Source organism: Nipponia nippon, unplaced genomic scaffold, assembly GCF_047370975.1.
Source record: "Nipponia nippon isolate SJK-2023a ecotype South Korea unplaced genomic scaffold, ASM4737097v1 scaffold_4, whole genome shotgun sequence".
Classification (NCBI taxonomy): Eukaryota; Metazoa; Chordata; class Aves; order Pelecaniformes; family Threskiornithidae; genus Nipponia; species Nipponia nippon.
This window is the reverse complement of record NW_028262358.1, coordinates 2196922-2209576: the sequence shown is the minus strand read 5'-3', so window position 1 is coordinate 2209576 and position 12655 is coordinate 2196922. Positions and strand designations below refer to the sequence as shown.

At 36.7% G+C, this 12655-nt stretch overlaps 1 protein-coding gene across 12 annotated transcripts in view; it reads left to right on the top strand.

Moving 5' to 3' along the window:
- The window catches only part of CCDC88A (coiled-coil and HOOK domain protein 88A), an 84739-nt gene that overhangs the window by 44325 nt on the left and 27759 nt on the right, over positions 1-12655 (top strand). For all 12 annotated transcript variants that reach the window (XM_087773873.1, XM_087773872.1, XM_087773870.1 and 9 more), the window contains 6 exons: positions 564-701; positions 3233-4303; positions 4868-4995; positions 8953-9094; positions 9766-9942; positions 10479-10640. In XM_087773873.1, coding sequence (XP_087629999.1) covers positions 564-701; positions 3233-4303; positions 4868-4995; positions 8953-9094; positions 9766-9942; positions 10479-10640 — 1818 coding nt within the window. The remainder of the gene's footprint in view (positions 1-563; positions 702-3232; positions 4304-4867; positions 4996-8952; positions 9095-9765; positions 9943-10478; positions 10641-12655) is intronic.

The following is a 12655-nucleotide window of genomic DNA, read 5'->3' as shown; positions in this document are numbered from 1 at the left end:
AATACAATGTGTAAGTTGCTTCTGAATAACTAACTATAGCTTAGACATGACAGAAAAATCACACTTGGTTATTTTCACTGGTAAATAGTTTTGCTGTCTGGCAACATTAAGAGAGTTGGAGCCCTTTGGCAAAACAAACCTGTGTATTTAATTCCCAAGGAATCATCATAAGTATCTCTTGAACTAGTTAAGTAAGATCAAACAACATTTGACACTTGTAAGCTAAAAGAGACTTGGAGGAGCAGTATAAATCTCACTAAGATGGAATTTTAAAAGAAAAAAAGAGGCTTGGGAAAATATCCAGAGCCTAATAAAATCTGACCAATTTTTTTATGCAAAAGTACTTTATGGATATAACTTTCTGAGCCAGGGAGAAAATTCTGGGAGAAGTAAACTTATTCCTAGAAGAGATGAATTGTTTCAGATAAGGAATAGAAAATTCCATTTTATTCTTTCCTTTAACCTTCTTTATTCATTTCTGTAAGAGTATCTTCAACCCAGCTAAGAGTAATACTATTGTCATTTTCAAGTACATTTCAAAAATTTTGCTTCTTTTTCCCTAGCTTGAAGAGCTACAGAATGAAATTAGCCAAGAGAAACAAAGTCTTCAGAACAGTCAAAATTTGAGTAAAGATCTGATGAAAGAAAAAGCGCAGCTTGAAAAGACACTTGAAGCACTTCGAGAAAACTCAGAGCGACAAGTGAGTAGCAGAATCAAAAGTCTTAATGCTGCATTGTACTGTATTGTTTTTCTTTCGTCCTTTTTTTTTTTACAGGCATAAAGGGATTGTAAATGTAGCAGATTTGCCAAAAGGACATATCTGCCGTGAAATAGCGTGTCTAAGACCTGCAGCCAGTGAGAGGCATGACTCATTTTTAGCTGAGGCTTTACTGTTAGTGTTAGAACTTTTTAGTGTTTTGTAATGCTTCTGTGGCTTTCATGAGCTGTACGTTTGCTATAGTTGCTTAGAGGGTGTAGCTCAGCCAAAATAGAAAATTGGGAACTTTGGAGGTAAGCCAGGCACCACTCAATGGAGGAAAGCAGGTTCCAGACAGCTGGTCAGTGTTTGGAGTCATGTCGGAGTAGTAATGAGAATTACAGCAGCCTGTCCCTCGAAGGGACCTGACAGAGACCAGTGTAGCAGAGCTGGTCTGCTGCTCCGCTGCTGACTGTTCCTCCTGTGTCGCTCACAGTCTTGTTTATCTGGGGTAGGAACCATCATATCCAGCTTCATAATATTCCCCTATACTAGAACACTTTCTAGCTGTGACTTGTAGGTGGATAGCAGAATTTATTTTTGGTTGCCAGAAACTGGCACCTGGGTCTTCGTAAAAGCTTTGAGCTGTATTTGGGAGGGTACTGAATGTCGCTGACGTAGCTGTATCTAGTGGGTGCTGACACCTTCTAAAGGTCTTCGCAGAGCAATTCAGAGGACCTGTGGAAGGCAGCCACTAAGAAACAAGAGTTACAGAAACTTCTGGAAAACCCATATTTAGTAATCAAGTCCTTCCAAATTAGAACTGCAGTTGTCTTTTATAAATTCCACTGGTACTTCTTGATGAGATTGACATTTTCTAGTTTAATTTAGAAGTACAGTATTTTGGAACACAGAATATTGTATTTCAAAAATCCTGAAAATTTTTAAAGGCCCAATTTTATCAGTAAATGGAATTCCAGCCTTAGAAAAGAAGGCAAAAAAAAAAAAAAAAAAAGCTTGGCGTTGAAGCTTTACTTTCATTTAAAGAGAACAGTGGGGATGATTTTAAAGAAAATATGCCAGCTTGTCTTGTTTAGGAGTGTTCATTGTTACAATAATTGATTTATACATTGTATTAGAAGTGTACTCTAGGGAAAAAAGGACTAAAACTTTCTGGAATAAGTCGTAAGTCCCAATTCAGCCATCAGGGATATGTATATTGTTTTAAATGTGTTGGACTAAGACTAACATTTCAGTGGGACTGTTTCTGCTTAGAAATAATATACTTAGGAACTGTGATGTGTTAGCAGCGTCTTTCATGTCTTTTGTAAATCCTGTGCTGAAACTTACGGGAGTCAGCTACACAAGGTTCATTTGATTTCACCAAAAATTATGGAGGCGTTGAGCATGATTTTTTTGTTAAGTTTGGATTATAGAAGCAGAATTCATGGACAGTAATTATGCATGTTCAGTAACATACCAGCTTATATAAAGAAGTGTTACAAAGTTTTTAGACACCTGTTTAATTAGTTTTTCATTAATCATTTCAGAACAGGGTGTCATTGCTGGGAACGGAGCCGTAGATCCTGTAATTAATAGTTACTTTCAGACTTAAATATGAAAGAACAGTCTATAATTTTCTTAGTCTGTTTTTCATTGCAACTAGCACTTTTGCTTTTCCCCAAAACAGTTTATTGTTGAAACACCCTTTATGCTATGTTATTAGTGTATTTTTAAATATTGATCTAAACAGTTTTGCTATCTGTTGTTACATACCCAAATAATTTCAGATGGTTTGGAGTAACTGAAAAAGTCAAGAAATACTAAAAATTAAGATGTAAATGCTGCCTTTATCCTTGAAGTAGATCTGGGAATATGTTACCTAAGAAAATAATGCAGTTCTACTATGATTTACTTTCTCTGGAAGCTGTTTTGGAACAGCATGTCCAAGGGTTCTTTTAAACTCACAAATTAATGTAACTTTGTGTTTCTTCCCAAAATGTTACTGCCTGCGATCAGGATGCCCTCGTATCCCACAGATCACCTCTTTTTTTCCCAAGTGAAATAAAGACACTTTTGAGGCTCCCACCCCTCCCTCCGTCTCAAGTTTGGTTTAGAACTTGACTGCAGTTTTGTTCTTTGTGGACACACATCTCTGGAAATTACAGAGTTTAAGAAAAATAATCTATATCTGGGTAAACACAAATGAAGGTGAAATGAAGCTAAGAAATAGATACAGCTTTGTTTTGGTTTGTGCTTCATTAGTTTTATTTTTCTGTTATCTACTAATATCCAAGAGAAAGATATCTGAAGATTCACTTTGACTTATTTTGCTGTCAGTCTTCCACCTGTGTGCATATACAATGTTTGTAATGCTGCAAATAAATACCAGTAGAGTAAGAGAAATTTTTTTAAAACTTAAAAGGGAAGTATGATGTAATGTTATTATCTTAGTAGCTCTCAGTTTATATGTGGAAGTAATTACTTGTTGGTGTGTTGCTCACCAGAGTTTACAATTTTTCCCCCCAAATTAGATTAAGCTACTAGAACAAGAAAATGAACACTTGAATCAAACCGTAGCTTCTCTGAGACAACGCTCACAAATCAGCGCTGAAGCGAGAATGAAAGAAATTGAAAAAGAAAATAAAATCCTTCACGAGTCTATTAAAGAGACCAGCAGTAAGTTAAATAAGATTGAATTTGAAAAAAAGCAAGTCAGGAAAGAACTGGAACACTATAAAGAGAAAGGGGAGAGAGCAGAAGAACTCGAGAATGAGCTTCATCATCTGGAGAAGGAAAACGAATTGTTACAGAAAAAAATTACTAACTTAAAAATTACTTGTGAGAAGATCGAGGCCTTAGAACAAGAAAACTCAGATCTGGAAACAGAAAACAGAAAACTCAAAAAAACTTTGGATAGCCTAAAAAATCTCACTTTTCAATTAGAATCCTTAGAAAAGGAGAATTCACAACTCGATGAAGAAAATTTGGAATTAAGAAGAACGATTGAATCCTTGAAGTGTACAAGCATTAAAGTGGCACAGTTACAGTTAGAAAATAAGGAACTGGAGAGTGAGAAGGAGCAACTTAAAAAAAGCCTTGAACTCATGAAAGCCTCGTTTAAGAAAACGGAACGCTTGGAAGTCAGCTACCAAGGCCTAGACACAGAAAACCAAAGGCTACAGAAAGCCCTTGAAAACAGCAATAAGAAGATTCAGCAATTAGAAAGTGAATTACAAGACTTAGAGTCTGAAAATCAGACTCTGCAAAAGAACTTAGAAGAGTTAAAAATCTCTAGTAAGCGCCTAGAGCAATTGGAAAAGGAGAATAAGTTGTTAGAACAGGAGACTTCTCAGCTGGAAAAAGATAAGAAACAGCTAGAAAAAGAAAATAAAAGGCTTCGACAACAAGCAGAAATTAAAGATAGTACTTTAGAAGAAAACAACATAAAAATTAGTAATCTGGAAAAGGAAAATAAATCTCTATTTAAAGAAATAGTTATATATAAAGAGTCATGCGTACGCCTGAAAGAACTAGAAAAAGAAAATAAAGAACTCGTGAAAAGAGCTACCATTGATAAGAAAACCCTTGTCACTTTACGAGAGGTAAACAGAAATTAGTTACCATTCCCGTCATAATCTGTAATGTAGAGAAATTATATCTGTATTTTTGAAAAAAAGGTTGTATTTTGTATTTTTTATGCTTTAATCTGTATACTATTAGCATCTTTAATGGTTACAGTAGGGAAAGTGTTAGATAGTCAAAATTTATATAATCGTAATAAGCTGAATAATATAATCATATTACACTTAATTCTGTGAGGTTGCTTACAGACTGTCCTGGAGCCATTGTTAAATGAACGTCGGTCAGATTCTTCGTGTTAGTATTTGTTCTGGCTGAAACATTTCTCCTTCACCGTAATGTTCAAGACCAAATTTGCAAGGGAAGTTCTACAAAAGGAAGGGAGTAAACGACAACAGTGAAATCATATTATAGTTAACAATGTAATGTCTGATATAGCTGAAAGCTCGCAATTGGAAGGAAAGGAGGGGTAAAATTGAGTTATTCGAGTCACGTAGTGATAAAATACTCTTGCCTTGCAGTTCTAGAGTTAAGACTACATTATTTTATTTATATGATAATACTGACTGTAATTTTTTCTGTGTAAGGACTTGGTGAATGAAAAATTGAAGACTCAACAAATGAACAATGATCTAGAAAAACTTGCCCACGAACTTGAAAAAATAGGCTTAAACAAGGAACGCCTCTTGCATGATGAACAGAGCAGTGATGACAGGTGAGAATGTCAAGGCCTACCTGGAACAGTGTAGAAATGAGGGTCTTTTTTATTCATAAAGATAAAATGGTTTTACAGGCTGGTTTTGTGCATGCTCTTAGATTTTAAGGCACATTAATAGACCCACAATGGAACTTACTGTTCTTTGAAATTAATAGGGTAGTTGACATGCTTTTACGTTCAGCTGTCTGTGAAAGTGAGTTGCCACTTTTTGTTGCTAAGAGTATGTCAGTAGGTACAGGTAATGCATAATTAAAACGTTTTATGTTCTAGTTAGCAGCAGGAACAGTAGCGGTAAAAGATAATGGGCCCAAAATGTTTTTTTTTCCTCTTTGACTGCTTAAGTGATAGAAATGGTTTTTATGCTTTTGTCACATAATGGTTACCTTAAACTGTCTCACTCTTTCCTTACAACTATTTCCTTCTAATTCTTCCTACCAAAAGGAAACTGTTTGCATTCCCACTTACACAGGCTGGGAAGTATCCAATACTCGAGCGTCTCCAAAACTTCGTACTGGCTCTATCACTCTGCCACACCTGCCATTATAAAGCAGCTGCTATCCTGACATCTGTTTCCTCAGCTGTATGTTGTGTTCTGTCTTATCCTGCAGGGATTTAGGGAAAATTTGTGACAGGAGAAAAGGAGACTAGTATGGGCTTCTGGCCAATCTTTATTTCACGATGCTATTCAGTTGTGCTCTTAAAAAAAAAAAAAAAAAGAGGAAGGAAAAAAGCTGCTGTCATGCTATCATGTTCTGTTACTACAACTGATTATCATGAACATGTAGATTGATTTTGGGCCTTCTATAGCAAAAGAAAACCAAACAATGTTTTTATTTTATCCTTTGGTTTCCCTTTCTTGCTGCCAGTGCTCTGTTACTGGGGTGGTGCCAGAATCCTGTAGGGAGAATCTGTTACCACCTCTTGTTTTCTGTTAGTGTCCTTCATCTACCTTTCTCAGCTCACAGATGAGGAGTTTTTCTGTCAAGAAAAGTCCTCAGAACTTTGACTAGTGTGATTGTCCTTAGGTGAATATACCGTACAAAGAAGAACCGGTCCTTGAGCTGAGTTGAAGCTTAAACTGCTTAGATGAAGAAGTCCAGATTGAGCAATGTTTTTCTAAATCACGCTCTAGATTTCAAGTGGTTGGAGTGAGCACCCCTGCAAAGGGAGAGAGTATTGTTCTGCAAAGTTGCTTTTGCAAATTATACTACATGAAGAGACTCAGGAGTCTTCAACTTTCGCAACAATGGCACTTGTGCTTTACAAGTGCTCGTACTTCTAAAGATCAGATGTTGTGGGTTCACTTCTCATAGGTTAGTTGTTTGTGACATTATGTGAATTATGACTTTGGGCCATACAATACTAGTGTTTCCTTCACATTTTACAGAACGATGTTGTTATGGATCTATAAATTATAATTTGGAAGAAAATGCAGTTACATGTCTCTGTGGAATGGGTAGTTTTATCCAGCTTTCATGAAATTACAATCTGTAAATGAACTTTTAACGTACTTCTGGCACCTGTCATGACCTATTTCATTTCTTCCTTTGCTTCTAGGTTAGCTGTGTGTGGGAATTACACAAATAAGTAATTTTCTTTTCATTCCCGCCACCTTCTAATGAGTATTCCTTTTTCAAGGAATCAGTGCATGTTGTTTGCTGTTTATATATTGCATATTAAGAGCACAGCCCAGAGAGCAGGCTTAAGCATTGCATACTGGTGGACCTGCACTTGGCAGGTGTATACTGCTGGCCTTAAATCTCTTGTAATTTGCTGCTCAGCTGCACTGTTGTAAGAAAGGCTCATGCTTAATTCTTTGCAGATTGCCTTGCAGCAGGAGATAATGCCTGTCTAGAAAGGTGTTCATGGCAAACTTGATTGTCCGGCACCGACCATGTGAAAGCACCACAAAAGCAGATGGAATATTTGATTGTACAAGATATTTGGATATCAGGCTGGCTATGATGTGCCTATGCAGGCTGATCTCTGGGGAGGTGTGCAGTAAGCTTTGTATCTTGAAGCTTACCCAGAACATTATCTAAAGCCTACCTCTGAGCTCAGGCTTGTGACAAAATAGTTTTAGATGTGAAGGAATATGGGCTATGCTACTGTTTTGAGCTTTGTTTCAAACCAGAATGTAGACCCATCTTGAACAACTTCACGTAGAGCTGGACGATTGTGAATGTGGAATATTTGTTTTCCAAGTGGTTGCTTTGAAACCGTGCTCTGCCACTGTCCTGCCTTTCTATTATTCTCAACTTTTTCATTCATCCAAAAGGTACCTGGATTGCTTTCTTAATATTATTACCTAGGTGAGCCATTAGCAATGGTTTCATCAGGTCTGTAGGAAGCGAGCTTCATTATGGCCAAAATTACTTCTCAGTGTGGTTTTGGTCTGCCTCTCTCATTTTGATGACAGAAATGAAAAATGCACAATTTTTCCCTCCCTGATTGGAGAGAGCTGCTTGTGTTCTTTTGTTAAATGCTCCTGATAGCACTTCAGAGGCTTTCTATTAGGGCCTAAGCTGACCATGTTCATGAGTTAACTTTGAAATGTTTTCCATCTTCTCTTGCCTTTCAAATGACTGTTGTCTTTAGATACAAGACTTAACGGATTTTGACCCTGAATCTGAAATACCCAAATCTCAATGATATTGGAAAATTTGTACCATCTTCCATTATTAGGTGTTCAATTATTAGGTGTTCAAAAGGAAACTGGATATTGGGTCTCTGCTATTAGTTTTTTTCCTTCTTTGTTTTCTACATAATTGTATAACTTCTCAGTAACAGAAATTCTTATTTGCAGCTGAATATATGCTTCAGCTGAAGAAGATGAAATGCCATCTATTCTACTAGTCATAGACTGCCTACTGTTTCTTAAGTTCCTGAGAATTACTTGTCATACCTTAAAATCTAGGATTCTCATCCTACTACATGATGCTACTGGACAGCTTTCTGCTTATTAATTCTCTTACCATTGGTCTTCTGCTCCAGTTCCTGACTAGCTCTAATGCTGTTGTCCAGTCAGGAGTCTCTTGCAATCTATTCTATTCACTAAACTGATAGATTCTTCAGTTGTCAAAATTAAAAAGGGGGATATTAGTGGTTTGGTTTATTTTATCCTGCTGTGGGGAGAAGTGGGATGTTTTCCACATTCTGAGCACATGTACAGTGATTGAAGTGCTTGAAAGTGATTAACGAGTGTGGTTTCCAGTATTTTCTAAAAGGGCTTATAATGCATTGGAGTATCTTGCACTGGCAGTTTTCAGAAGATACTGTTCTAAACCGATTATCTTCTAAATATGACCACTTCTCTCCCAAATATGCGGTTGGGTTTTTCAGGTGCCCTACAATATTGTAAATACGGTAAAAAATAGAAGCATTACACATCAGGAGTGGTAACAGTCTTAAAATATCAGCAGCTGGGCTGAGTGAGCAATTTGCACATTCATACATCAAATGAGTATGCACCTGCAAAGTACTGTGTTCCCTCTCCTTCCCTAGCGCCTCCTCTTTGTGAGCTGGCAGGAAATAGAAATTGATGAAAATCTTGCTCTCCAAATACTTCACATTCTAATTTAGTTCAGGTCCCCGCTGGATTCACTGGAGTGGAGCCAGAAGGAAGAGTGCTGTCATCACACACACACACGCGTGCGCGCTAATGATCCAAATAAAGCCAGCACCCTACCGGTGTGGCTGAACGTGGCTTTTTGTATGTCTAATATGTTGTAGAAGAAAGAAGAATTCAAAAATGTTTTTGACTACCATCTTCTGCTTGTTTTAGACATAGGACTTGACATTAATACTGAGGTGTCTTCATGCTTTTGAATAGAGGCAGCGTTCAAGCGTTTTTAAATGTAGCTATGAGGCTACTGTTCAGAAAGTTTTAGAATTTAAATACCTCAAATAATTTTTTGAAATACAGACTTTTTTGTGTGTGATGTCCTTGATCAGTAGGTACAAGCTTTTGGAGTCAAAATTAGAATCCACACTTAAGAAGTCTCTCGAAATAAAAGAAGAAAAAATTGCTGCTTTGGAGGCTCGTTTAGAAGAATCAACAAATTTAAACCAGCAACTCCGTCAGGAACTTAAAACAGTAAGGAGAATGACTTTTTTTTTTTTTTTTTCTATAAGATTAAATTACTCCTATACCAGCTATTGTTATTTCTACACTTGACCTTTTGTGTAAGACAGCAAAAGATGGGCATTGTTGGGGTAAGGCGGGACAAAGGTATGACTGCTTGCTTTTTAAGACTGCAGTAATACAGGCCCAGTGTTGAAATCACATGAAAAGTTGTTGATGAGTTTACTGATTGGTCATTGACTATGTCAGGTGGATAATAATCTGAAGTTGATTTGATTTGGGATGCCAAAAATAGTCATTTCTTAGTAAGTTACATTTCCTGATCTACCTTGAACAGCCTCGGTGGGCTGGTTAAAAAAAGAAATACAATCTCCTTGGTGGTTGTACTTCATAATAAAACTTGGGGGATACAGCTGAAAGCACTGAAATGAAATAGAAACTAGAGGTCTCTTTCTGTTAGACAAGTATGACTAAAAGCCCAAGTGTTTATTTTGCTTAAGCTATCAGTATCCATAAATTATTTGTATGTCATCTCCCCAAACATACACAAAAACCAAATTCACAAATACAGTAACATATATGTAGCACTTTCTGTTCTTAAAGTGGTTGTGGTCATGTAATAAATTAGGATGTACAAAATGGAAAATTCTAAACCTAATGTAAGTTGTCCTAAATAATTTCAGGTAAAAAAGAACTATGAAGCTCTCAAGCAAAGACAAGAAGAAGAAAGGATGGTTCAGAATTCTCCTCCAAGAAGCGGAGAAGACAATCAACCTGTCAATAAGTGGGAGAAAGAAAATCAGGAAACTACTAGAGAATTATTGAAAGTTAAAGATAGATTAATTGAAGTAGAAAGGAATGTAAGATTTGTTTTTAATATTATTCTGATTTGAATTATTTGTTGTGAGCTGATCCAGTAATACGAATGAGAGTATTGTTAAGAAAGTATAAAATTTATTACCTAGTTTACATACCAAGCAGAATGTGAATTAAATATAATTTATGAAGCAGTTGGATTCTGCACTGACAGATGCTGTAAAGCACTTGACCAGCATTTGAAAGGAAACGTGGAAACCTGAATTTGCCCTTTTGAATCCACAGATATCTCTTAAGTCCCTCTTCTGTAATCCATATTCACGTGAGCCATGGAGATTTCTCTAACTGTTTCTCCATAGGCACAATATTAGTTACCCATTTCTTCAATCTTAACCCGTAGTGATAATATCACTGTGTGATACTTTGTCATAGAAGGTGGTGTACCATTTTGTTCCACCCTGTAAATCTCAGCAAAGTCATGCTGCTTTGTTTGTTTTGGAGAAACAGGGGTTTTTTTCTTGAAGTTCTCGAAGCTGTGAACTCATTTTCCTTTTTTTTTTTCTTTTTTTAATGTTCAAAGAATGCTACACTGCAGGCAGAGAAGCAAGCATTGAAGACACAATTAAAGCAACTTGAGACACAGAATAGCAATCTGCAGGCTCAGATTCTTGCACTTCAGAGACAGACTGTTTCTCTACAGGAACAAAATACAACTCTACAAACTCAAAATGCCAAGCTGCAGGTAATATTTTCCTATTTTGCTTTCAAAAATAAAATTAATTCAAAGTTTTTTCGAATGAAAGCTTTAAAGTTAATGGCAATAACATATTGTAAGTCATATTTCGCTTCTGGTACAGACATGGAAAAGAATGTAATGTGCAAATAATCTGCATAAGGGCAGCCAAATAATACTATGTTTGCTGATGAATAATAACATTTCTAGAGGTTGGGTTTAATCCTTTATATTTGTCCAATTTAAACTCTTGACTTTATACTTAGGAGTAGAGTAGATCTCTTACCCAGTCTTCTAAGATAATTTTTTTTTATTTCTTTTTTTTAATTCTAAATTAGGTCAGGGAAGTAGTGTGTCCAACGAGGCTCTAGTAAATTCAGTATTTCATCTGTTTTTATAAATAGAGTTAAAAAAAACCTAAAAGCCATACCTAAGAGGAAAATCAAGATGTTGGTAAGTACAGAAGATTTGAGAAAAAAAAAAAAAAAAAAACCAAACAAAACAAAACGTAGAAAACTACATAAATATGTGAAGATTGAATTTAGATAATTCAGAGGCAAAAAAAGGTAATGTGTGACCGTGGAAATTAGAAAAATGGTCACCCACAGAGTCTTGCAGCTCTTACGGCCAAAATTCAGATGTTGTTCTTCATACTTTAACAGGGTTATTAAATACATACCTTTCCCCCCCCCCCCCCCCGATATGTGTAATGTTCTTGTTAATGCTTTTCGGAGCTCTAAGAATCAAAACTACTTAAAGAGGGAATACAAAGTCCACAATTCAGGAGAAATAGTAAACAATGTGAGAAATGATGGAGGAGGGATAGAAATCAAAGAGTGAAGGAGTCTTTAAACAAGTCGACAAATAATGCATTTTGTGAATGCCTCAAGTTATCATCCTGCTTCTTTCTGGAGAGCAGAGCGCAGTTGTACCACAAATGCACTTTCTAGCTACCGCATTGAAATCTAATTAGTGCACAGTACTCCCCTTTGTGGGTGGCAAGCCTATGAACAAAACAGAACATTTGTGCACACACTGTGGCTTATCTAGTCATGAAAAATTCGTGGACGTGGGCATGGAAATATACCATTTTAAACAGATGAGGATATATCTCTGGGATTCAGAACTCTTGAGTATTTTGTGATACCATTTGTCAAAAAACCAGGAATATCTATGTAGTTCCTTTTTTGCCTTGTGAATTGCACAACAGCACGGGCCTTTCCTATCTGATAAAGGTGGAGAATGAATGAACTGTAGATATTTGAAAGTATTGAGGCAGTGAGTTGGGAGGAGGAAGCGTTTTCCACCTTTAATACTTTTTCTTTTTTTTTTGTGTTGAACCCAACCATGCAATGTAATTTTTGTTGCTGGGGTCGACTGAATGATGTTATACCCAGCACACTGAGAAAGGGAGTTGTTCTCCTTCCTTGAGAATTCAGCTGTTTTGCTCATAGCTTCAGGCAAGTTGCAAGACAACTCTACATCAACTCTAAATCAGAATGAATGCTGAAATATGTTCATGTAAATAAGAGTGATTAACTAGTAGCTAAATCTGAAGTGCAAACTACGCTGGTCTACCTGGACTATGTCAAAACTGTTCTTAGGCAACTGTAATTCTACTGTTCCTTCTGATACCTGTAAGGACCATACAAGAGAAAGGATGCCTTAAAGGATAACTGGGAATTCTGAACTAAATCAAACTCGGGATTCAGTCTGGGAAGTGTCACAGCATACACATGCCATCAGACATTACTTCATTTCCAGTGAAAGGTTCAGCTTTCTCATCTGTAACAAAGAATGCTGCAGTTCCCACAGAAAAGGGATTTGTTCCTTAGTAACAGCGTGCACTGGAGTGATCATTCTCCCTCTCCCCCCCGCCCCCCCAACAGAAACCCTGAGGGTATTAGAAGCCTCAGTAGTGTGTGGTTTTCATCTCTTGAATAGGAAGAAGGAAGCTAGCCTCATACAGGTCAGATGACAAGCATGTTAGGTATCATCAATTCTTTAAGATATCCAGGGATTAG